The following is a 27,232-nucleotide window of genomic DNA, read 5'->3' as shown; positions in this document are numbered from 1 at the left end:
CCTGCTCTAGGTTCTGACCAGCTTCTTTACGTGTTCTATTCTCGGCTGAAGAGAGGTCTATGAATTCCCCACGGATAACCGATTTAAGAGCTTCCTAGACTGTCGCTAAGAAGGTGTCCAAGTGTCGTTGGGGTGGAGGTAATCTGTTATCTTCGACAGTATGCTGTCCACTGTTAGATGATTTTAGGAGCCCCGCCCTCAGTCGCCGGCACGTAGGAGGGAGACACACCCCCTCCGGCTGTATGTGAATGGATATAGAAGCATGGTCATAAAGGAAGAGTGGGGCTATAGAGGCGTCGCCATCCCCGGATAGGAGTGCGTGGGAAACAAGAAACCTGTCCAGCCGAGCATAGTTCTTATGCGCCGCAGAGTAATGTGTGAAATCTTGCGTAGTCGGGTGTTTGATGCCAAACGTCGTGGAGGCGATGGTCAACCAGCCATTGTTTACTGTCTGAGGAGAAGGCACCCACCTGAGTGCAATGCTGGCCGGAGTGGGCAAAGTCGTTATCCATAACCAGGTTTAGGTCACCCCCCCCCCCACAACCACTGCAGCGTCTGTAGGCCTTCTACGATATGTTTAAGTAAAAATGTCTCTTGGTGCATGTTGGGTGCATAGATATTAATCAAAGTAAAAAGCGTAGACGCCCATTGTATTCGTTGTGCCAGGACCCTGCCCTTGCACTCGTAAAAAGTCGAGAGCACTTTACCTAAAAATTTTGCCCCCAGGAGAATGGCCGCCCCACTCCTCTTCACTGCACTGGAGGACCAGAGTTGGCGGGGAAATGTACGCGAGCACATGCAAGGAGTGTTCTTAGAGAGGAAGTGAGTCTCCTGCAGTAGGCAAATATCCTCCTCTGTGTGTTCTAGGTAAGAATGGATAGCAGTGCGCAACGATCTAGTGTGGGAACCGAGGTAGGGAGGAAGTAGGAAACCCCAAAGAAAAGAGAGCAAGCCCACAAGCAAAGTCATCGTCCAAGAACTTAGAAGTGAACTGCTGCAACAGCGCGGGAATGACAAGAGTTTTTCAGAGTAACACAGATCGGGGACCATGTGCCCAAACAGCTCCTGTCGAGTCTGGGAGTGGCGGCCCTCCAGTCCAGCCGCAGTAGAAACCCCAAAAGTAATCTAGACAACAGTATCAGGTGGGAGACGATTGGGCAGAGCTGTGGGTCAGCGTGGCCAGGACTTCTTCTCTTTCTTCTGCCATCTCTGCCGAGTCCGGTTTGTGCGGCGGGAAGGTTTGCCCACAACCTGCCAGCTTCCGGGTCTGTTTCTGCCAGCGAGGGCGCCGCTTGCTGAGTCTTTAGGAGGAAGGCCCAGCATGTCAGTGGCCTCCTGTAGCGATCTAAGCTGCCGCAGTTTGCCATCATACTTGAAGATGATGCAAAAGGGGTCCCCCCAAGCATATGGGATCCCTTTTTCCCTCAGGTGCAAGGTGATCAGCCGGAATTCCCTCCGCTTGAATAGGGTGATGGCAGCTAAGTCTTAGAAAGGCAATGGGGAGTGCCCTCGGAACTCCAGGGGGTGCGCGTCACGGGCCCTCTGGAAGATACGTTCTTTTAACTGGAAGTTGTGTACACATGCTAGGATATCCGGTGGACCCTGTCAATCTGCACCTCGGTCGTATGCTCCGGGCCTAGTACTTGACGGAAGAGGGCCTGGACAAATTCCTGGATATCACCCTCCTCTGCTCCGTTTCACTTCCCGGATGCGTATGTTACGACGGGAGTGATTCTCCAGGTCCTCCGCCTGTCCCTGGAGCTCGATGTGGTGTTTCTTAAGCTTCAGAATCTCCTGTTGCATCATCTCCATCTCTTCATCGTGCCCATTTTCATGTTCCTCCAGCGTCGCCACCCGGTCCCCTATCTCTGAGTTGTCGCGCCGCACCTCCCCGAGGTCTGCTGCCAGTTGGTCTTTGAGGTCCTGCAGGTCCTTCCGAAGCGCTGAGAAAAGCGACGTCATAAAGGCCTTTGTCATGTCCGCTCCGTCCAGCGACCCCGAGGACACCTCATCCCTTGGCCAGAATACCCTGTGCAGCCTGTTTCTGCAGCATGTCCTTGACAGAGTGTTCCTTCTTGAGCCTAGCACTCGCCGTAGGAGATCTTCGTGGTGCTTTCTTCCACTCACTAGGGCTTCCTGGGCAGGTCGTCTTTCCCCTTCAAGTTAGATTCAGGTGCCCCCCCCCCCCGTCCAGCGGGCATGCACTTGGCCAGGGAGATGCACTGCCGGGCACAAGGTAGTGGTGCGTGGGAGTTTGGGGGCCCGCAGGACCCTCCGGGATCTCTCACCAGTGCCATAATGGCGTGCCTCACCTGTAGGAGCTCCCTGTGGAGACCGCACACTGTTGACAGTTTCTGGCGAGGCTTGGTCAGGCGGGGGCCCCACCGATGTCCCTGCCGGCCCAATCAAGCGCTCTTACCCCCTGTCGGCGTCTGTCGTGCTAGACCCAGTCACAAGCTTGAGAGCAAGCGCAGGGGGGTCCTTCAATCTCGTCCCAGGGGGGCGCGCGTTCTGCAGGGCAGCAAAACCGTTTGCCCCACGTGCCGCGCACTCACCGGCGTCCGTTGAAGGTCCCGCAGGCCGTGTCTGTTATGGCGCTTGAAGGTCCTCGCGCCGCCCAACAATGCAGACCTGCTCTTCTGGCAACCTCCGGGCTGCTCCCACTCAGATGGTTTCAGGGCCTGCTGTCTGCCTCCGCACAACGGCTCCCCTGCTCACCAGCCAGGTTTCAAGGCCGTTCCTAGGCCGGGGCCCGCTTCACAGCCGTAGGTCGGGCTATTGGCAGGCGCCCAGTCCGGCGCAAACAGGAGTGGCCGCCCCCCCGCCCCGCCCCCCCTTTCGCGGTGCCCCGGCATCCAACTGTCCTGGCTGGGGGATCGACCACCGTCCCAGTCCGCCTCAGGTCGCAGCAGCCGATGTGGGCCAGGCGCGTCGCGGCCCGCAGGGAGATCACAGCGCCGCCCCTCAGCACCCCAGGCCGCAGCTCCTCCAGACCGCTCTGGCTCAGCTCACTCTTGGAGGCTACAATTTCGGCCAGATGTTCCCCAGGCGATCGGGGGGATCTCGCTCACGTCTCCCGCCCTTCTTAGCTTCGGATGGGGTGCGCTAACAAAGCTGTAGAAACGGCGATGTCGGAGGGACCGCGAGACACGTCTCACACGGTCGCCATCTTGTGGATCTTCAGGCACTGACTTGAGACCTTGACAATCACAGCTTGAATCAGCCCACATGAATAGCTTCTCCTCAGTTTTTCGTCCGAGCCCACCAGTGAGCTCAAGCTGTGTGATTGCAAAAGACATGTTGTGGGCTTACCAAGAATTTACATGGCTTTACTGCTTCCCTATCACCTGCCCTTTGTTTGCTTTGTTCAGTGCTTAATTTGTAAAGAAAATAAGTGCAGGTGCTGAAAATTTTGCAAAGGAGGCCACTGCTCACGTCTTCCTCCGGTGAGCCCCACTTTCAACACTCTCACTGCCTCAGTCTCTATCTTCTAACCTTGACCTGTTGTCTATCCCCGAAGTCTTTGCTCTAAGAGTCTATCCTCTCACCTCTAATTGTTTTCGATCACCTTTGTCACACCCTGTATTTCTGATTTGCCCTCTATTCATTTTAGCCCTGCCCTTTTTTGTCTTCACTTTTATCCATGCTCTGCTCTCTCTCCCCTCGATCTTGGCTCTTTACTATCACTCTCTAGCAGTGATTAGCTGTGTCTCAATTGTATCATTTGTCTGCTTTTTTTACTCTGTCCTGTCCTCCACATTCTTTCATTCTATCGTCTCTCTTCTTAATGCTGTCTTCTTCACAACATGGCTGCTTTCTCTTTGTATCTGATTTGCTCTCCTCCTTTTCTTCTACTTTGCTCCGTTTTATTTCTCTCCTCTCTTGTTTCTTCTCCTCTGTACTCTTGCTGGCTCTCCTCTCTAACACTGCTGCTGCCTGTGACCTCTGTCGTCAGCCTGTACATGTCCCTGCTATTTTGAACTTTGCGTTTTCCTGTTGTCATTCCTAAAGAAGCGGAAGATTACGTGTTTTACTATCTTACCTACACCGCGTTCTAAAACAAAATGTACACCAAATGAAAATACTTTTTTGCATATATTAATCAGTGTGGTATGACTGGGTTTATTGCGGAAAAGGAGGCTGCATGAGCACAGTAGGTCATGTCACTGCTAGTGCTGCCTATAATTATTAGGTCCAGGGATGACGACGGCATCGGCATCCACTGCTCAGCTTGCTGTGATCCTGCCTGCTACAGCACAGGCATTGTCCCCAGCAGTAATGCTGCCAATGCTGGTAAGTATGGCTGTGTTGCCTACTGGACTCACTCCCGCTCAGCAATTACTATGCTGGGGTGCAGCGCACAGATTCTACTGGTGACGCCATGGCGCACAAGAGTTGTGTTGGGAGACAGCTGCATCGAGCACATTGAGGATAGCAGCAATGCAGGGCTGCTGGATATGATACTTTGGCTGCTCAACAAGTCGAAAGTCCACACTTACTTTCATTTATTCTTCCTCCAGAGCCCTCACTCCCAAGTTCCAAATGCGCTCTTGCAGCTTCCTTGCCTCAACTCAGTCATGAACCAGTCCCCAGCTACAATTATCAAATGGGAGGTGTAAGCTCAGGCAGTGGCAGGGTGCAGCAGACTAGGGGAATAGAATGCAAGCCATAGTTTGTTGATGACTTCTTGGATTTGTGATCACCGTGATGACATCATCACTAACGTGGTGATACACAATCATGCCTGCCTGGACAGGCATATGCCGGCCTGCCTATGAACATTTACCAGCCAGTCACCATGCAATGTATGTTATTCTTTTTATTTTGAATTGAACAATTAATATTGAGACCACCACCTGCAGGTTCAGAAATTGTAGCCCTGGCCCTGTGAAAGAAGTGCAGGTGCTGAGCACTTGAAAGCACCTGCTCAAATTAAGCACTGGCTTTGTTACTTTCATTAAGGGCTGGACTGGGAACCCAAAGCAACCCTGGCAATTTCGTAGTACGAGCCCCCGACCACCCTCCCCTCCTTGGGGGGGGTAGAGGGGCAGATGGTCGTGAAAGTGTGAAGCACTACTTCTATTGTTACTACGGGCAGATATTGCAGCAATGCTGCAAACCCAGCCCCAAATAACAAAAAAAAGCCCCCACTTCTGCAAAACTGGCCCCTACCCTTCCAACTTCCTGGCAAAACGGTTGATGCTAAGGCCAGTCTGACCCTGCTTTCATTTGCTTACCTTTTATGCGATGGCTTTGCTAGCCTCAGCTGTCTTGCGTTTGTCCCTTCCCTTAAATAAATAATTGTTACATTCTCTCTGATTGGTTGGCTTCTGTCCTTCCACTGCTCACTCTTAGGAAACGTTTTTTTTTCTGTTTTCGTAAGTGCTACATGAGTGCAGGTATTTTCCAGCTCTCTCCTTCGGAATATTCTCCACCATGCCAAACACCTGCTCCTTGCACAGTGTTGCAAACTCATGTCGCAAACTCACTCATTTGCTTCTCCCTTCTCCAAAACCCCTGACTCCCCTATGCTCCTTGTGGGTTTTCTCTCGTGCATCTTTCTCTGCTTTCTCTGCGCCCTGTGTTGCTCTCCCTGTGTGCTGCATTTCCACTCTGCACACTACATCTTGCTTCCATCGTACCCCCAGAGCCACAATTTTTTTAAAATTATGTATATATGTATGTATGTGTGTATGTGTGTGTGTGTATATATATATATATATATATATCATTTTTCTTTTTTTTTAGGATGGGGGTGGTGGGGTTGGCTTAGGCAACAAACTGCTACCTAATGTCTTTTTTTTCTTTTCTATACTGATCCATCTCGGATTGTCAAATTAAAATAAAGAATGTCACCTGCATTTTTTGCAGGCATGCATGCCACTACAAGCACACCCCTAGAAAATATTGCAGCTGTGTCATTGAACATTTTTTATTTTTTTTTATTTAGGTGAAGTATAGACCCCAAAGATGCAACCTACTGGCTTAGTCAAAAGAACCAGCGCAGGCAGTTTAAATGAGCCATTTTGATTATATCTGAATGCATGAGGAACTATTTTACATCTGAGATCGGCTAGCGAGCGACCCAGGAACAAAGGGGTATGAGGGCTGCCAAAAGTATCTGAGAAATAGATGCTACAGGAAAATAAGGGTTGCTTTATTTTCCAGTGTATCCAGTTTCATAAACATTTGTTTATGTTCACTCCTGAGTATTACAGGGCAAACAAAAATTGTCAAAGCTAGTGTGTTTGGTGTTTGGTGTTTGCACAATTTGAGCAAATCCGATTCGCACACAAAAGAAACATCCAAGCTTCTGGCTTTCCCAATGTTTATTTATTGTGTACCGGGACTAAGACATGGCCCAAAAACAGTGCATTGCTTAACGAAGTAGAAACTGGCGTCTTACTCCATTTTAGGTCGAGCCTAAAATATCTGTTGGGCTTATGAAGAACTTGCAGGGCTTACAGACCGCCCACTTCTTACTATTGGTTGGCATGGCATTATTGTTACTTTCATTTGCTTGCTTGCTTGCTTATTCAGTGGCCCTCTTTGGCGTAGCTTTCCATCGTGTTTCTCCTTCCACTGGAGCATAGCTTCTTTACCATTAACTGGCAAACCATTGATTGACTGGCTTCTGTCCTTCCACTGCTCACCTTTATGGAACGCTGTGTAAGCACTTCTTGAGTGTGCATGCATTTTCCAGCCCATATGTGCTACTTTTCCACGCCTTAAACCCCATGCCTCATGTTGCTTTCTCTTTTGTGTTGCAAGCTCCCCCGTGCTTCTCCCACTGAAAGATTCTCTCCCTCCTCTCTGTTGCTTTTTAGGTTTCGCTGGGGGGCGGAGCCGTTAGGCTCCTCCTCCAGAGAAATCTATTGAGTACAGTAAGCACTATGGAACACGCCCCCCGTCCCATTGGCTAGCTCCATAAATGGAGCCTAGCCATTGGACGAGGGGCCTGTCCATCAATGCCGGACCAGACACGGGGGCGTTCCCGAGATTCTTTGGCTTTTGCCGACGTCACGCGACGCCGGGAACGCCCCCGAGTCTCCTCCGGCCGGGCCGTGCTTGCTGCTGTCCTGGGCATCGTGAGTGTTTTTCCCCGGCACGTTTCCCGCCTCCCTCCCGCCGTTCGTGTTCTCTCCCGCCCCCTCACGCCCCCTGTGTCCTCTCCCGCCCCCTCCCGCCGTCCGTTCCTCTCCCGCCCCCCCCCCGTGTCCTCGTAGGTGCTGCCGCCATTTTTTTATTTTTTTTTAATCCGCGGCTGCCCACGCCGCACTTGTGCCAATTTTCGTGCCTCACGCCCCCTGTGTCCTCTCCCGCCCCCTCCCGCCGTCCGTTCCTCTCCCGCCCCCCCCGTGTCCTCGTAGGTGCTGCCGCCATTTTTAAAAATTTTTTTTTTAATCCGCGGCTGCCCACGCCGCACTTGTGCCAATTTTCGTGCCACCCCGCCTTGCAGCGCAAGAAGAGAGAGAGAGAGGAGCCGGCGCCCGTGCCTGACGGTGGGCGGGGTTGCTGAATCAGGATAGGGAAGTGAGAGGAAGATGGCGATCTAACTCCTCCTCCGCTGGTGAGCAGACCCTGCGCGAGAAGCCTCGAGCGCACAAAACTTCACCGGCGGCTCCCCTCGCCTCAAAAAGAACAACAAAGCACCGGCGAGGAGCTGCGTGGAGCCGCTAAAAACCCCCCACAGAGAAAGCGGTAGGAGCAGCAGAGCCCGCCTGAGTGCAGCGGCAGCAGTGGGCGTCCCGGGCAAGCTCTTGTAAGATCCTTGCAATTAATCCCGATTTCCGATCGGTAATTGTGTATTTAAATAAATAAATGCAGCCCACGTGCTTTGGGAGAGCGAGCGCGGCGGGAGGAGGGCTTTTTTATGTCCAAACGGGAGATGGTTCATCTGGTTGGGGGGGTTTCTCGCTGCTGGTGTTTCATGAAGTGGTTTATGGGAGGAATTGGTTAACAGAGACTAATAAGCGGGTATAGCGAAAATCCCGTGTGTAGTAGAGCTGCGGGCAGGGGTGGTTTGGTGTGTGCAGTGTGTGTTGTCTCTGTGTGGACTTGGATCTCAAAACACAGTAAGGGACACAGTATAGGAGAGCGAGAGAAAAACACTGCCCTGGGAAAAGCTCGGGCTAAGGGTGACCTCCTTTTTTTCACGGCCGATTGCATTACTTGGTTTGGTCTATTCTTCAGAGGTCCCCCTTCCTCCTCCTCCTTTTCAGAAGTTGGCCTGCAGGGGAAAGGGCTGGATTCAGGGTCTGATTCGCTCCTAGGAGCAGGGAGGAGGAGGGTGTCACGTTGCTGCTGCTCCAGGCTCTCTGGTGGTGGTGTGTGCGTGTCTGATGAAGGGGCTGCCTGGAAGAGGTGTTTAGGTGTGCTTGACGTATGTATGTTAAATTCATCAGTTACGTCAGAATTATGGAATAAGTGTGGATTGAGCATTTGGAAACACAAGTGGCAGAAATATGGTGACCCTAAGAGGAAGTAGGGGTTACTAGAGCCCTGGGACTTCCTAATTTTTCCTGTTTTTAATCATACTGGCTGCTAGCCAGATTAGTGTTAGGTGTACCAGGCAGGTATTTTGGGCAAGCTCTTGTAAGATCCTTGCAATTAATCCCGATTTCCGATTGGTAATTGTGTATTTAAATAAATAAATGCAGCCCACGTGCTTTGGGAGAGCGAGCGCAGCGGGAGGAGGGCTTTTTTATGTCCAAACGGGAGATGGTTCATCTGGTTGGGGGGGTTTCTCGCTGCTGGTGTTTCATGAAGTGGTTTATGGGAGGAATTGGTTAACAGAGACTAATAAGCGGGTATAGCGAAAATCCCGTGTGTAGTAGAGCTGCGGGCAGGGGTGGTTTGGTGTGTGCAGTGTGTGTTGTCTCTGTGTGGACTTGGATCTCAAAACACAGTAAGGGACACAGTATAGGAGAGCGAGAGAAAAACACTGCCCTGGGAAAAGCTCGGGCTAAGGGTGACCTCCTTTTTTTCACGGCCGATTGCATTGCTTGGTTTGGTCTATTCTTCAGAGGTCCCCCTTCCTCCTCCTCCTTTTCAGAAGTTGGCCTGCAGGGGAAAGGGCTGGATTCAGGGTCTGATTCGCTCCTAGGAGCAGGGAGGATGAGGGTGTCGCGTTGCTGCTGCTCCAGGCTCTCTGGTGGTGGTGTGTGCGTGTCTGATGAAGGGGCTGCCTGGAAGAGGTGTTTAGGTGTGCTTGACGTATGTATGTTAAATTCATCAGTTACGTCAGAATTATGGAATAAGTGTGGATTGAGCATTTGGAAACACAAGTGGCAGAAATATGGTGACCCTAAGAGAAAGTAGGGGTTACTAGAGCCCTGGGACTTCCTAATTTTTCCTGTTTTTAATCATACTGGCTGCTAGCCAGATTAGTGTTAGGTGTACCAGGCAGGTATTTTGGGCAAGCTCTTGTAAGATCCTTGCAATTAATCCCGATTTCCGATTGGTAATTGTGTATTTAAATAAATAAATGCAGCCCACGTGCTTTGGGAGAGCGAGCGCGGCGGGAGGAGGGCTTTTTTATGTCCAAACGGGAGATGGTTCATCTGGTTGGGGGGGTTTCTCGCTGCTGGTGTTTCATGAAGTGGTTTATGGGAGGAATTGGTTAACAGAGACTAATAAGCGGGTATAGCGAAAATCCTGTGTGTAGTAGAGCTGCGGGCAGGGGTGGTTTGGTGTGTGCAGTGTGTGTTGTCTCTGTGTGGACTTGGATCTCAAAACACAGTAAGGGACACAGTATAGGAGAGCGAGAGAAAAACACTGCCCTGGGAAAAGCTCGGGCTAAGGGTGACCTCCTTTTTTTCACGGCCGATTGCATTGCTTGGTTTGGTCTATTCTTCAGAGGTCCCCCTTCCTCCTCCTCCTTTTCAGAAGTTGGCCTGCAGGGGAAAGGGCTGGATTCAGGGTCTGATTCGCTCCTAGGAGCAGGGAGGAGGAGGGTGTCGCGTTGCTGCTGCTCCAGGCTCTCTGGTGGTGGTGTGTGCGTGTCTGATGAAGGGGCTGCCTGGAAGAGGTGTTTAGGTGTGCTTGACGTATGTATGTTAAATTCATCAGTTACGTCAGAATTATGGAATAACTGTGGATTTAGCATTTGGAAACACAAGTGGCAGAAATATGGTGACCCTAAGAGGAAGTAGGGGTTACTAGAGCCCTGGGACTTCCTAATTTTTCCTGTTTTTAATCATACTGGCTGCTAGCCAGATTAGTGTTAGGTGTACCAGGCAGGTATTTTTAAAGTTTAACCCTACCCCCACTCAATACCCTATTCCTTTTCCAACAGTGCTCCCATGCATCTCATAGGTTGTAGCACGCCTCGTTCTGCAACGGCCGGGAAGAACTCTCTGATGAAGAATACCACCAAGGCAAGCACTGTCACCCCTTTGACCCGGCCGACATGGCGAGCACTGTCACCCGCAGAGTAGTGAGTGCAGATTAAAGAGTGACTAGGGAGTGCTAGGGAGTGCAGAGTGACTAGGGAGTGCAGAGTGACTAGGGAGTGCAGAGTGACTAGGGAGTGCAGAGTGACTAGGGAGTGCAGAGTGACTAGGGAGTGCAGAGTGACTAGGGAGTGCGGAGTGACTAGGGAGTGCGGAGTGACTAGGGAGTGCGGAGTGACTAGGGAGTGCGGAGTGACCAGGGAGTGCGGAGTGACTAGGGAGCGCAAGGGAGTGCAGAGTGACTAGGGAGTGCAGAGTGCTAGGGAGCGCAAGGGAGTGCAGAGTGACTGCAGAGTGCTAGGGAGTGCAGAGTGACTGCAGAGGCTAATGGCAATGTAAATGACAATGCCATTTATTTATCTGTTTTCAAAACTAACACATAAATATAAATTTTGTCATTTACAATGCCAATAGCTCTAACTTTTCCAAAGGCGAAACCATTGCATTGTAAATGCTTGTTAACTTGTGTGCTTCTCCCCTCTTCTCACCATTTTGCTGTCCTTCGATTGCTGCTTTTCACCTCCCATAATCATTTTCTCATTGCTCCTCTCAACCAGTCCCTCATAGCTCCCCAAACCCACTCTTTTTTATTTTCTTTTTCTTTTACTTGTTTTTCTTGGAGAAGACCAGGCAGCACATTTGCCTTCAAAAAAGCTTTTGCACTTTGTGAAAACATTTTTTTAGTTTTCCGATCCATGACGTATTGATTAAAAAATAAAATGGAACCCACGCCATTTTGTAGGCATGCATATGTAATTACGCAAGCAGGTTTCCACAGAATGATGCTGCCGCTGTGGCCTAGTCATCCCACTTCTTTTTTTGTGTTTTTTAAAGTTTTTTTTCTTTTTTTTCCTTTTGATTTCTTTTGGCAATGTTGCACAGGAACTTGCCAATACTTTGTTGCATTGCCAAACGGCATTGGTTAAGCCAATAGGTCCGAAAGCAGAGACTAGTTGGATTTGCCAATACTTGTTCTGTGATTGCAATTCTTATAATCAAAAGTTTGCCTAATGTGGGACCTGATATGAAGGCTCTATGGCAAGGGGAACTCCTTATTCGACTGGAGTGTTCCTGAAAATATTTCATGATCTTTACCTTCATACTAAACAAAAAGGTCCATAAGAGGTGTAAATAGAAATTTATTAATCCCTTGATGTCACAATTTCTTTTTAAAACTTGTATTTATCGTTTTCGGTTTCTGCACACATTATGATCAGTGTTGCAGTCAAAAACAATATAAGCATCATAGGAAGTAAAAAACAACAAATTCAGACCAGGTTAAAGCTATAAACTTTTACAGGTGACGTCTTAAGTACGAAAACTAGAATAAAATGCAACAATACAAGAAATGAGCACTGCCTGCTATTGGAACCCTCAGTGCAGTATTGGTGAACTGGTCAGTAGCGGTTACTGTGTAACAGTCTCGACTTATTTTACCTCAACAGTTGGAGTTGTGATTTGCTTTTTCTTTAAACCGTTTACCACTCAAAGTTCTCTGTGTGCAACTGTTGCGTTCCCCATGTCCAATATTTGTAGTGTTGCTTGATTCCATTTCAGCAGCTTCTTGATCGCTGCATTCAGTCTAGAGGGACTCCATATGCTTAGGAACTTATTTAAAGTTCTTCCACAGCAAGTTTTAGAGATGTTTGGTATGATCACATGTGCCGTGTTTCTAAAATATGGTTCCATGAGCTTTGGCCATTCAAGGAAGTAATAATTTAACAAGAAGAATCCTACTCAGAGTGTACACCTCAGGGATGGGGGACACTCAGTGTTTTGTTAAATACCCCTCACACACCAACAGGCCCCTTGGTGTCATGCTTCATCATCGGGGTCTTCGCATCCCGCTAAAGGGATGCGGCGTGCTACGACCAGCGACTACGCGGGAGCACTGAAGTCGTTGACTATGTGTGGTGTGTGTTGTGTGCATGTGCTGGGGTATTGGGGAGAATGTGAGTGAAGGGTGTGGTGAGGGTTAAAAAGACACCTGGCCAGTAGGTTTATAAGAAAAAACTTTATTCGAAACCTCTGGCTGGTGCTATTAAAAAAGGTGCAAGGCGAGGTTAGTAGTCTTGATTATGGAGTCTACCTCTGGTGTGCGTCAACATGTTTCGGAACTCAGTGTTCCTTCTTCAGGACGGGTGCACAACTTCCCAACCCTACTCACGTGTTTTTAATGAAAAATGTTTTTTTCTTTACTTTAGAAAAAAGTGAAAATATTTACAGTGAAAAATAAGGCTATGATGTGCCTACAGCGGGTTGACGGGATCATGCAGTTGCATGTCCTGAAAAGAAAAGAAAAGATTATTGAGTTTGGTTACCACTCGGGAATGGCTCAAACAAGTGCAGTCACTTGGAGCCCCAAACGGTTAAATAAACCTGTAAAAGAAACACATACACAAAACACATAAAGGACACACTATCAGTTCATAATAGTTCTGAATTCATACTCATTTAGACTGTCATGTTATGCCTCACGAGCATGTCCAGAACGCCAGGGTAGGTAGGTGGACTCCTAATCTGTAAAAGGTTTAAAAAGAAGGATTCAGTCCTTTCCTCACTACCCTCAATATGTCCAGTGGGTTTTGTTCTAAAGGAAGTTTTTTACTCATACTCACAAAGTCCGCCAAAGTAGGCCTCTTTCCTCCCTGCAGTACTCCGCTGGTAATGCTTAGCGTACAGGGATGTGGTATATAAGGGGCCTATGGTGCTCATTGATTCGTTAATTGCCGGATGTGATTTAAAGACCATATATGGGACATCCGCCTCCGTGCCTATCATGATCGTTGACCTGTTGGCGGGATACCGTGTGTCACTCTGAGCATGTAAAATGAGTTAGTGACTCTCTTTCTAAATGCGCATGCGCGTAGTAGGTTGTTTGGATGGTTATTACTGCTCTGCGCATGAGTAGAAGATTAAGTATGATTGGGTACACTACTCCTTTGTTTACACAGATCTGGCACGGTTCATGATCTAAAGCTACTGTATATGAGACAAAATCTGTGAGTATTTTCTGAACCACTTGGACTTGATAAAGCGGTAGAGGAGGTATAGGCATGGCTACCTTTGTTATGCGGAAGTAAAAGGCACGTTTTGGTACTTTCCGTTGTTCTATCCAGACAATTGACCCCAGGGAATGTCATCATTTAGGCCGTCTAGGTGGGTACCCAAACGGAAAACCCAGCGCTGTTCTTTCTGAAGTAGGCCGGTTTCTGAAGGCAAGCGTTCAATTATGGTCCAGTGTAGATCATTGACACAGTGTTGTTTCTCTAAAAAGTGAGATGCCATTTTTGTGGTTGTTTTTTTGCATCGTATGTTACTCTTGTGTTCTCCAATCCTTACTTTCACTGGTCGGGACGTCATGCCTATGTACTCTAGGCCACATGGGCAAGTGATCATATAGACTACATTTTTTGTGTTGCAGTTTGAGAATTGTCTCTGCTCCCATGATGTGCCATTTCTGAAATGTATTTCTTTGCTTTTGCGTGTCCGGTGGCAACTGCTACAGTCTCCGCAGGGAAAATGTCCTTGTACCCCTATGGTGGTTTGTCTGCCCGTGAGGTTTTGGCAAGGTCTTGTGTGGACCAAAATGTCCTTGATATTCCTACCTCTACGATGTGCAAACATCGGTTTTTCAAAGTTCAGCTGGCCACAGTTCAGTATCCTCCAATGTTTATTGATCACTTACGATACTTCATTGGACAGGGTTGTGTATGTTGTAACACATATTGGTCTTTTTTCTACTTCCTTGGATTTTTGGTTGTCTTCAAGGTTGTCTTCGCATCCCTTTAGCGGGATGCGAAGACCCCGATGATGAAGCATGACACCAAGGGGCCTGTTGGTGTGTGAGGGGTATTTAACAAAACACTGAGTGTCCCCCACCCCTGAGGTGTACACTCTGAGTAGGATTCTTCATGTTAAATTATCAGTGCCCGTGGAGTGAGAATCCTATCTCAACACTCTACCTCCCTCCGTTGATACCTTCTGTTCTAGGCAGCGCAGAGCTGCGGGAGTCCTTTTTTCTCCCACTACACAGAACACACACATAAAGACACACACCTTATTCAAGAGAAGCCAGCGGTCCAACTCCTTTTTTAAAATGGAGGACGAACATGGCCTTACCTTTCCTGAGGATGAAATTGACAAAATGCTATCAGACTCCAACCTCTTCGAAGGTTTGAGTAACCAAGAAACTGGTCCAAACACTAACGATTGGAATGAACTACTGAACTTAAGACGCAGCCAAATAAAAGCGGCCCTCCACGGCCTATTCATGACCGAGTACCTTCGCAACAAAATGGCTCCACCAGGACTAATTGTGAAAAACGAACCCTTCATTTTCCAAAATGACATGGTATTTAAAAAGGAATGGTCCCTGATTTCCTGGCACTGCTCGAGAGACTGGTTGGTACTTATAGTAAAAACTGCCGCTAGGATAACACATGAACTAAAAATCGAAATCAATAAGATTGAGGTCCAACTCAACACGTACATAAGCACAGAGGAACTGAAAACGAGACTGGAAGAATTAAACCAGCAGATGACAGAATTCGAGTGCACTTTGAAACAAAGCAAAACAAACAAACTGGCTAAAGACGTAGCAAAATTCACTCCAGAAACCGCATATCCATATACCAAAGCGGACTATGTCTCCAGAAACACCAATAGTGATGCAGACAGCGACGTCTCAGACAATAGTTCTTCAGGATCAAACTCGAGTGGCAACAAAGGATCGAGACAAAGACGAGGTGGATGGAGACAACGTAGACAACAATTCCCAAAACAGAGGGGATGGAGAGGTTACCAACCTCAAAACCAATATCCACAATATATGGGCCTCCCGCAATTCAACCCCTTCCAATATGGACCAACCCCAGTGGCAATGAACTACCCACAGTGGAACCAAGAATATAATGAAGGTTTCTACGGCCAACAACAGCCTTTTGGAGGACAACAGCAGCCTTTTTTAGGCACACGCCAGATGACACGAGGAAGAAACCGGAAAGGCAACAACGTGGCATGGCAAGACCAGGAACAGCCCAACACACGAATAACCAGGAGCATGACCGGGTCCCTCCCCAACCAGCCATCGACAAGCAAGAGAGGAACCTAATAGTCAACTTAACACCGTTGAGTCTAACAACAACACAGGAGAATGTGTTAAACAAGGGTTTGGGGTTTGTACCTACCCACAAACCGGACATATTTAAACTAAACATGGAACTGCAGGAGTTCTTTCGGAAATTAAAGCTCCAAGCCTTTTTCAAGGATAAACCACCACCGGAGGACAATACAGATACCGGCTTGAGGTTAAAATCAACTTTCAGCCCACCAGACTCTGCGATACCGGTGGAAATTTTAACATTTGAAAAAGCAGTCATTACGGAGGTTAACCAGATGAACCCCAGTGGACGGAGCACTTTTCACAACACCAGCGGTGAAGAACATCGAGCCCTGAGGGAACTGACAAACAATAAGGAACTGATCATAAAACCAGCGGACAAAGGGGGAGCCATCGTCCTACAAACCCTTGAGGCCTACGACATGGAGTGCCAACGTCTATTATCAGACGAGCGAAATTACAAAATCCTACAAGATGATCCAACGGAAAGATTACGCGTAAAGATCGGAGGAATGGTAGAGGAAGGTCTAGCTCACAACTGGTTAAGTAAAAAAGAGGCAGACTTCCTACAGCAACCGTCACCGAAGATACCGTACTTTTATTGCATCCCCAAAATCCACAAGAACATCAGCAACCCACCGGGGAGACCTATTGTATCTGGGATAGGGTCTATCCTGGAACCACTGTCCAAGTTTGCTGACGCCTTCTTGCGCCCTCTGGTTCAATCCACCAGCACCTACCTAAAGGACACCAAGGCCGTATTGCAACTACTAGAAGACAAACAATTCGACCCGGCCAGGCAGTTCCTACTAAGCCTCGATGTAGAGAGCTTATACACGAGTCTCCCGCACGATGAGACATTACAAATCATAGAAGAAGTCCTCTTCAGCGACAGATGGAAATACCAGACCCCGCGTAATCTGGTCATGGAATGCATCTCCATAGCCTTACAAGAGAACTTTTTCCAATACGACCAGGCACTATACCTACAGACCCATGGGACAAGCATGGGCAGCACTTTTGCGCCGAGTCTGGCAGGCTTGTATGTGTACCATCTAGAACACACCAAAATCCTCAACACCGACAACCCATATCACTCCCAGATTAACACCTGGAAAAGGTACATTGACGATATTTTTATTATCTGGGATGGAGATATGGAGAGTGCCCAAAACTTTGTAACATGGTTGAACAATCAGAATAGATTTCTAAAATTCACGAGCACAATATCAAACACAAATATGATATTCCTGGATTTAAGCATATACAGCGAGGAAGGTAGATTGAAGAGCAAAACTCACTTCAAACCCACCTCAAGGAATTGCTTACTAAGGTACGACAGCTTCCACCCCAGGCACCTAAGGGAGAACCTGCCCTATGGGCAGTTCTTACGCCTTAGACGAAACTGTACCGAACTGAATCAGTTCAACAACCAAGCAAAAGACCTCAAAAAGAAATTGATACAGAGGCAGTACCCAGTTAAAACGATAAACAGGGCATTGAAGAGGGCAAAGAACAATCACAGGGATGCACTCCTTGAAGACAACCAAAAATCCAAGGAAGTAGAAAAAAGACCAATATGTGTTACTTCATTGGACAGGGTTGTGTATGTTGTATCGAAAGTGATCAATAAACATTGGAGGATACTGAACTGTGGCCAGCTGAACTTTGAAAAACCGATGTTTGCACATCGTAGAGGTAGGAATATCAAGGACATTTTGGTCCAGACAAGACCTTGCCAAAACCTCACGGGCAGACAAACCACCATAGGGGTACAAGGACATTTTCCCTGCGGAGACTGTAGCAGTTGCCACCGGACACGCAAAAGCAAAGAAATACATTTCAGAAATGGCACATCATGGGAGCAGAGACAATTCTCAAACTGCAACACAAAAAATGTAGTCTATATGATCACTTGCCCATGTGGCCTAGAGTACATAGGCATGACGTCCCGACCAGTGAAAGTAAGGATTGGAGAACACAAGAGTAACATACGATGCAAAAAAACAACCACAAAAATGGCATCTCACTTTTTAGAGAAACAACACTGTGTCAATGATCTACACTGGACCATAATTGAACGCTTGCCTTCAGAAACCGGCCTACTTCAGAAAGAACAGCGCTGGGTTTTCCGTTTGGGTACCCACCTAGACGGCCTAAATGATGACATTCCCTGGGGTCAATTGTCTGGATAGAACAACGGAAAGTACCAAAACGTGCCTTTTACTTCCGCATAACAAAGGTAGCCATGCCTATACCTCCTCTACCGCTTTATCAAGTCCAAGTGGTTCAGAAAATACTCACAGATTTTGTCTCATATACAGTAGCTTTAGATCATGAACCGTGCCAGATCTGTGTAAACAAAGGAGTAGTGTACCCAATCATACTTAATCTTCTACTCATGCGCAGAGCAGTAATAACCATCCAAACAACCTACTACGCGCATGCGCATTTAGAAAGAGAGTCACTAACTCATTTTACATGCTCAGAGTGACACACGGTATCCCGCCAACAGGTCAACGATCATGATAGGCACAGAGGCGGATGTCCCATATATGGTCTTTAAATCACATCCGGCAATTAACGAATCAATGAGCACCATAGGCCCCTTATATACCACATCCCTGTACGCTAAGCATTACCAGCGGAGTACTGCAGGGAGGAAAGAGGCCTACTTTGGCGGACTTTGTGAGTATGAGTAAAAAACTTCCTTTAGAACAAAACCCACTGGACATATTGAGGGTAGTGAGGAAAGGACTGAATCCTTCTTTTTAAACCTTTTACAGATTAGGAGTCCACCTACCTACCCTGGCGTTCTGGACATGCTCGTGAGGCATAACATGACAGTCTAAATGAGTATGAATTCAGAACTATTATGAACTGATAGTGTGTCCTTTATGTGTTTTGTGTATGTGTTTCTTTTACAGGTTTATTTAACCGTTTGGGGCTCCAAGTGACTGCACTTGTTTGAGCCATTCCCGAGTGGTAACCAAACTCAATAATCTTTTCTTATCTTTTCAGGACATGCAACTGCATGATCCCGTCAAACCGCTGTAGGCACATCATAGCCTTATTTTTCACTGTAAATATTTTCACTTTTTTCTAAAGTAAAGAAAAAAACATTTTTCATTAAAAACACGTGAGTAGGGTTGGGAAGTTGTGCACCCGTCCTGAAGAAGGAACACTGAGTTCCGAAACATGTTGACGCACACCAGAGGTAGACTCCATAATCAAGACTACTAACCTCGCCTTGCACCTTTTTTAATAGCACCAGCCAGAGGTTTCGAATAAAGTTTTTTCTTATAAACCTACTGGCCAGGTGTCTTTTTAACCCTCACCACACCCTTCACTCACATTCTCCCCAATACCCCAGCACATGCACACAACACACACCACACATAGTCAACGACTTCAGTGCTCCCGCGTAGTCGCTGGTCGTAGCACGCCGCATCCCTTTAGCGGGATGCGAAGACCCCGATGATGAAGCATGACACCAAGGGGCCTGTTGGTGTGTGAGGGGTATTTAACAAAACACTGAGTGTCCCCCACCCCTGAGGTGTACACTCTGAGTAGGATTCTTCTTGTTAAATTATCAGTGCCCGTGGAGTGAGAATCCTATCTCAACACTCTACCTCCCTCCGTTGATACCTTCCATTCAAGGAAGTATGCCTTTACCTCTTTATGCTCAAAGAAAGTGAAGTCTGAGAGGAAAGGGCTCCTATTCGTTACTTATTGTTTACAAGAGTCTGTCTGCATGAGGGCCTGGGTCGATTTGTGTTTGATAAATGTACTTGTGGGTCGCTTTTTGTTGCGGTAAAATAGGTATTCCATTTTTTTTTAGTATAAAATAGAAAGGTACTATTGTTGAATAGGAACTAAAGTAAAATGTGCAATGAACTTGTGTGATGGTTGATCCATATAAACACAGAAAGGAAAACGTTTGGGAATGGACTGAAGTGGTCATACATTTTTTTTTCAATGATGCATTAATATTGACACGTTTTCTCTTGTGTTATTTCTAGACTTGAGTCAGGAGTCCTGTTGATTGCGGATGAACTCAACCCTTATCAAGCTCTTGCTGTTGTTACTACAATGGAAGATATGGAATGTAGAAATCTTCAACTAATTCAAAAGTAAGTTTTTTAATGTATATGTTTACTGTTTTTTTTTATTTTTTATGTTACTATCTATGGTAGACATCGGATCATCTTATCAAAGCATTTTTTCCGAGCCACTGTATGTTGGACAAAGAACTGGGCTTAAAATACAGTATACAATCACGATCAGTAAAAATACAGAAAAGACATTTAATACAAAAAGCGTACATGAAAATGTGGCAAAACCTAGTTTTCTTTGCTAGGTCTTCAGCTGTAAATTCAAGTCAGCAATGAGTTAGTGTCCATATGAATGATGCACAGGGTTGCAGACATACTGCCCGTATAAGGTCACTGAACTCTAAATATTTGTAAGATTTTTATTGTTAATCTGTTTGCGACTATCAGCGCTTTATTCATTGTACTGCTTTCTGCCCAGCGCCATAAATCAAATCTAAAATTCAAGATCCTTTACTTAGACAGTCAACTCTATCAAAGTGCGAGAGTGTTAGGTAGAGTTAAACTAATGATCAGTATCCCGTTTTTTACAGAGATTTAGATGATTAGTCAGGATAATCAGACATCATCTTACAGGTTCTATCAATGGTCATACTGTTATTAATTTAAAATGCATTTCAATAAGTAGCTTATGACTTAATAAAGTTGTCATTGGTTAAAATTACAGCTGTGTGATAGTAAAATACAAAGAGTAAGAATCTTCAACATTGGACCATATCAAAGCGTGCTATTTCTGTCCACTCTAAGTAACTAAAAACCAGTACTTTGAGTAGAAATAGGATGTATCTTGCATGTTTCTCGCCTGTGTAAGAGTTATCTTTAGTACTAAGGAGGTTTGAGGTTAAGCCGAGCGCCATAAAAACATGACTGTCATCTGATAGAGACTTCTAGCCGCAGATTTGCTTACCTTAGAATTATCCCCATGCATCAGACTGGATCTATAAATGTTTCGTGAATAGTACCTCTTCCGCGCTAGTAGTTGGCATCCATCGGCTTCGCTTTGTCGGCGTCTTCACCGGATGGGAAGCCCGAGGTGCCTATATTGACGCCACCCCAGCGCTCTGACAGTAGTTCGGTTTTTTTTTTCCACTCCAGTTGAAGCTTTTTTGAGAGTTCTTCGCATGGTGTAACAGGGATGTCCACTAGGAAGGCCAGCTTTGAGCTCTGTGGCTCCGGTCCTCGACAGATGCCTGTGAGAGACCCATACCTTGTTTGCCTCTGCATTGTGGTTGCATTTCAAGCACCAAAGACCTGCGCCGATTGCTGCAGCATGCACCTCAAGGCCTTGATGGAGTGATCCCTCAATCTCCATGCTGCCTGACAAGCAGCGCTGCAATAATCTTGATCCTGCTCCAGCAGAAAGTCTCTGAGATTGGATCTCGGACTCCACATTCCTTGTCACACTCCAAGTAGCTGGCCTTCGACTTCGCCTCGTTCATTGGCCGACGAGATGAGGGAGTGTCAACATTCGAGTCCTTGCCATTCGGTTGAGCCAGGGCCTGGTGCGGCTCCACACTTCAAAGTGTTTCCGGGAGTCCTAGTGACCTAGCCCTTCCTCACCCCTGCTCAACTACAAGAGTTTTATGAGGCTGTGCACTGGCACGCCTCAGGCCCAATGGGTTCAGGAAGGGGCCCTACTGGTTCCACGCCAGTGGCTATGGCCTGGCACCAGTCCACAGATTGATCCACACCTGCGCCGGTTGTACTCCTTCGACCTTCCCTCGTCCCGATGCCACCGTTCCAAACACCGGCGCAGTAGTCCCCATTCTGATCCAGACTCTGAGACAAAGCCGACGTTGTTCGGCAATACCTGGACCCATGCCTTCCTGAGTCCTATGGGCTAGGACTCTGGGAGGATTGGGAGGGGTCACTGGACCCTGACCCTGAGGCATACCAGTCGTTCGAACCAAACACAGACTGGTGTGAGGACTTGGCAGAGGCAAGTGGACTTGACACTTCTCTAGATTCTTGCATTCTCCCACCTCCTACCATGGCTACGGAGGAGCGACCATCCTTTACAATGGTGGTGAGAAGGGTAGCCGAGGTGGTGGCCCCTTGCCACCCCTAATCTGCCTTTGCTCCTTTCATAGTCATGGAGGGGCTTCAAACTGCATCTATTGCATCCCAGCCTCTGACGCGTTACCCACAGACCTCATGAGCCGGACTGCCAGAGGTCAGGCCAGTCCACCATCCCGCTGGCGGCTGCAGCCTCCAAGCCCTTATAGTTTGCTCTCTTATCATCATGAGCGCCCAGTGGGAGCAAGATAAGCCATCTGCTGACCCACTGGAGGTCTATAACATCAGACTAATGTGCTTTGCAGATTCTCCGGAGGAGCTACTCCATCCCCTTCATGACTATCCCTCCACCCATGGGTGGCTATGAGACCATGGTTGACTTATTGTACCACAGTCCGGGTCCGCACTGGCACATTGCTTTCTGACGCTATCCGTGTACGGAGGGGGCACCAGGGAGGGCTGCCCCCTGTCACCCCTGCTGTTTTCCTTGGCCATGGAGCCCCCAGCCACGATCTTCCGGACCCAGGGTGAGGAGTGGGGAATCCCGATGGCGGATGGACTCCACGTGATCTCGCTATACGCGGATGATCTCTTCCTCTGTCAGTGATTTGACTAATGTCCAGAGATCTCTCACTGACATTTTCCGCACTTTCGAGGAGATGTCGGGCTTGAGGGTCAACTGGTCTAAGTCGGGGGCCTATTCCTTTAACCCGGACGCGCCGAGAGCTACGTTTATCTCGGTGGTGAGAGGCTGCAGTGGTACCCCACGACATTCCGGTACTTGGGAATCCCTTTTTACCGTAACCCTGCGGATATCCTGGAGGGGAACCTGATGCGAGCGCTTGCCTCCATTCGAGCACAAATTGGATTTTGGAGGACTCTGCCCCTGAACGTGCCCAGCCGTGTAGCGCTGGCCAAAATGATAGTCCTACCGAGACTGCTGTATTACTTTGCCAACATCCCGTCCTATGTCCCCAACAAGGTATTTCGGGACCTCGAAGCCCTGCTCCGGGGCCTAATCTGGAACGCAGGCCGACCCCGTGTGGTGTTGACTAAGTTGTATATGCCCACTGACTCAGGGAGCGTGGCAGTCCCTAACTTGGAGCTGTATTATCTAGCGGCGCAGATGCAGTGGGTGTCGGGATGGCTGTGTGGTAAAAACCTGGGTGACACCGCCACGGACGTCACCACCTGGTCTCAGATACAGGTGTGCACTCTGTTTCATCCACTGACCCAAGCTCCCCGTCCCCCTCCGCTGTACCTGACAGTGGAGGGGGACCTGCGGCTCACCCGAGCGACGGTACCGTATGCCCCGATACTCCCCATGCTGGGTACTCCCAGGGCAACTGGAGTGATGACAAACGCTATGCTGGAGAGCTGGTCCCATGCGAGCGTGGAAACGCTGGGGGACCTCTACGCTGACGGTGCCCTTCTTTCTTTTGCGGACCTCGCAGAGGGGTTGATCCTCCCAGCTGGACAATTCCTGTTGCACGCGTCCCTCATACGCACGCTGACTTCCGCCTGGGGCGACATGTCTGAGGAGTTACCAACACACCACTTTATACAGTACCTCCATGTCATGGGCAATGGTTCCCACATAGTGCATTGGCTAGTGCAGGCCCTCCTGATTCATACGCAACCTTCCACCTCGCAGTTGAGGGAGAAGTGGGCGGCGACAGAGGGAGAGACTGGGCTGACAAGGAATGGGCGATGGTGCTAGTTGGGCCGGTTAACGTCCCACGCAACCCCCGCTTCAAGATCATACAATTCTATATATTACACTGAGCCTACCTTACGCCCGATAAGATAAACAGATATTTTTCAGTCACTGACACTGCCTGCCAACGCTGCTCCCTGGTGGGTGCGGACCTCTTACATATGCTTTGGCTGTGTCCCAACATCCAGCAATATTGGAATGAGGTAACGGCACTGCTCACGCTCTGCACCGACGAAAACGTGCTGAAAACATGGGAGGCCTGCATCCAAGGACTTTATAAGCGCACAAAGCTGAACAAAGTACCGATCCGGTTCTGGGACCTAGGGCTAATCACTGCCAAACGCCTGCTTACCAAGCGGTGGAAGGCCAATGCACCCCCACATATTCGGCATTGGTACATGTCCCTCACCAACTGGGCACGAGCGGAAAGCGCAGTCCTACAACGGGATGAAACAGCGGGACTTGGAAAATTCCCCATTGCACAGCTCTGGGATGACATCCTTCAGTCCTTTCAGCAGAAATGTCTGGAACAGGGAATCACTTGAAGGGGTCTGCGTCCGAACCCCACACATACACACAAGACACTGCGGAGTGCGCCTGCGCCCACTGCCTCCTCCTTCCCTCCCCCCCTCTTAGTGGGGAAACTCAGGCCGGGACCTGCGCCCCTGCATCTCCGCCACACCACAAGCAAATACACCGCGCCGCGCCTGCGAACCCTCCTCACTCCGGGTTGTCTACGACGCTTGGCCCGCTGCCTACGGTGAAGCCCACTTTGCCCTATCTCCTCTTCCACAAGTCAGGTTCTCGCCATGCATCCTGAACGTGACCACTGCGCTGGCCGCACTCTGAAGACATTATCAATGAACCCCTGCTATATCCCCCCCCTGCGCGAACAAGTTACTACCATGCTCTATCCCAATTCCCAGCCACCGGACCTTCACTAAAGCTGCAACGCTTCCTTCCTCTTTCTCATGCACGTAGGTCCGTCTACCCATTCATTGTCCTCCTCTTCACATACCCCCTTGTTATGGTTCACGTATTTACACATATGCTGGTCCTGTTTTCCGACCAGGCTTTTTATTTTCATTGTCAAAGACATTGTACATGTTGCGCAAGTGACTTCAGACACCGTATTCCAGCCAACAAATCAAGTTCCCCCCCTTTTGTACCAACATGCTACGGCACCCTTAACTCATGGCCTGAGGGGAATGGCCGATGCGCGTACTGCCCGGAGACGGGCAGATAGATCCGGGTTGTGTTTTATGATCCCGGCCATCGCGCTTACACCACCGCCATTGAGGGGCACCACATGCACAAGATCACTAAAAACATCAGCCATGGCTATGACAGTTCCTGCCAGATGCTGCCGCCAACGCGAGCCTCTCCTTTTTGACACAGTGAGCTATACCGACACATATCTGCTAACACAATTGAGGCATTGCAAGGGACTGCTCTCCAATTTCTCTGCCCCCCCCCGCCCCCACGAGAAACTTACTGACACAACCACCCGCCACACTTGCGCATAGGCGCGGACTACTGATCATATGGTGAAGATGCCAAGGCAACATTGTTATACTACAAAATTGATAAAGACTTACAGACCTGCTTACTTATTAAGATGTGTGATATATTATGTAGGCGTATTTCTACACCATTGCGCCGCCGGACCCTAGGGTTGTCGGCTGAACGGGTGTGTTAACTTGACAATATTTCATACGGTTATTGTTCTATGCGGCTGGCCCCCAGGGGTTGTAAGCTATGTGCTGTGTGTAACACATTCTGTACAATAAAGGTCTTTAAACATAAAAAAAAAATGACTATCCCTCCACCATGCCACCTGCTTGCGACAGGCTAACAGAGCACTATCTTACCTTGCTGTGTCGGAAAGAGACAGCTCTTTTGGCCAAGGGAGTCTTAGTAAGAGTGCCTATGTCACTTTTGCTATTCCTGCTACTTTCTGGTGGGCAAGAAGGATGGAAGCCTTCGTCCTATCCTAGACCTGCGCCATCTCAATTTCTTCCTCCAGAAGATGTTCAAAAGGCTCCCGCTCGCTCAAGTCCTGTCTGCCCTTAACCCGGGGAACTGGATGTTTGCGGTGGACCTGTAGGACACACATTTCAACATTCCCGTCTTTGCCCGCTCACAACCTTTAACTGCGGTTCACTGTAGCCCACTAATACTATCAATTTGCTGTGCTCCCTATTCACCTTACCAGTGCTCCTCAGGTGTTCACTAAGAAGATGGCGGTAGTTGCAGGTCATTTGCTGAGATCAGGGGTGCCAGTTTTCATCCTATCTGGACAACTGGCTGTTGAAAATTGGCTCGCCCCAGGCTGCCATCTGCCACCTTCAGACTACGGCACACCTCCTGCTTTGTCTTGGGTTCATTATCAACGTGCTGAAGTCACACCTAACTCCCTCTCGGCTTCTCCCTTTTATTTGAGCTATTTGGGACACTGTGCAGTTTCAGGCCTATCCTCCTGAACGACGAACCCTGGATTTTAAGGCTATGGTGCTGATGTTTCAGCCTCTATTCTGGATTTCGGTGATTCTTATACTGAGGCTGCAGTGCCTCATGATCTCCTACATCTTGCTTATGACACTTGCCTGCTGGCATATTCAGGCTCTGCAGTGTGCCCTGAAGTTTCAGTGGGTGCAACATCAGGAAAATCTCCAACATGGTCCAAATCTCGAGGGAACTGCGAAAGATCTGCAGTGGTGGTTAACGAACAGCGGCAGACCCTTTTCCCAACCAGATCTGGCAGTGGTGACAGATGAGTCACTCCCGGGATGGGGCGGCCATCTGGGAGAGTTATAGATCAGTGGCCTATGGTCCCCGGTGGAATCCAGACTCATCAACCTTCTGAATCTTTGGGCAATCTGGCTGTCCGTAAAAGCCTTTCTATCATTCATCAAGGGAATGCTGGTGCGGGTGTTCATGGACAACACCACCTCCATGTGGTACTGCGAAAGAACAGGGCGGTGTGTGGTTGGGGAACCTCTGTCAAGAGGCCTAGCATCTCTGGACATGGCTGGAATGTTAGGGCACTGTAACAAAGCCCCTGGAGACTGGGAGGCACTGAGCTGTCAGGGAAATGACTTTTCGCTGCTCCATATGTAGGACGTAAGCGGCCTCTTCAATTCACCGTGGATAGCGAGGAAGGTGGAGTCCGAGGGAGTGACGTCTGCACCTGCCGTCCTATCAGTGGGGGATGCTGAAGAGAAGACTGAAGGAATCGGGTGCCAGAGCGTGCATGCCGGGAACTCGGAGAGAGGAACCGACCAAGAGCAGAGTACGCCGGAGGAAAACGAGAAAAGCTGCTGCATTGCCGATGGTCCTGAAAACCATCCAGAGGAGCCGGGCAGTAGGAGCGGCCAGAAGGCCAGCGATACTACGCTCCACCCCACCACTCTCCAGGAGGAGCGTGGCTGGAGCAGGTACTTCGCCGCATACGGGAGTTTGCTATATCCTGGGGAGGGAACGGGTTATACTTTGTGGGTGGACACTGTTTTGTTTTTCTCCTCATGGTGGTAGCACTCGGTGATCCCCTCACAATGCCTTCCCTACTGTTCAGAGTCTGCAGGACTTCCTCAGTGACCCGGGATTTATTTTGCTTTTTCCACACGCTCGGCATCTACTGGGAGGATAAGAAGCCCTGAGCAACCCAACCTGATCTTCAGTGACCACGGGAGAGCCATACCAGGAATCACATGCTGGACTTTGTTTCGTTGCCAAATATAAATAAAAGCATATCTAAAAATAAGACAACCCAGGTGTCTGACATTCTGTCAAAAGGGGTGGATTACTCGTA

The 27,232-nt window shown here is 48.6% G+C and overlaps 1 protein-coding gene across 1 annotated transcript in view; it reads left to right on the top strand.

The window, feature by feature from the left end:
• The window catches only part of FASTKD1 (FAST kinase domains 1), a 272,895-nt gene that overhangs the window by 90,554 nt on the left and 155,109 nt on the right, over positions 1–27,232 (top strand). The window contains exon 6 of the mRNA XM_086956076.1: positions 19,599–19,709. Within this exon, the coding sequence (XP_086812202.1) occupies positions 19,599–19,709 (111 nt within the window). The remainder of the gene's footprint in view (positions 1–19,598; positions 19,710–27,232) is intronic.

The sequence above is a fragment of the Lissotriton vulgaris genome, chromosome 2_1 (assembly GCF_964263255.1).
Source record: "Lissotriton vulgaris chromosome 2_1, aLisVul1.2, whole genome shotgun sequence".
NCBI classification, from domain to species: domain Eukaryota; kingdom Metazoa; phylum Chordata; class Amphibia; order Caudata; family Salamandridae; genus Lissotriton; species Lissotriton vulgaris.
The sequence above is the reverse complement of the archived record's forward strand: the minus strand, read 5'-3'. Positions and strand labels throughout refer to the sequence as shown.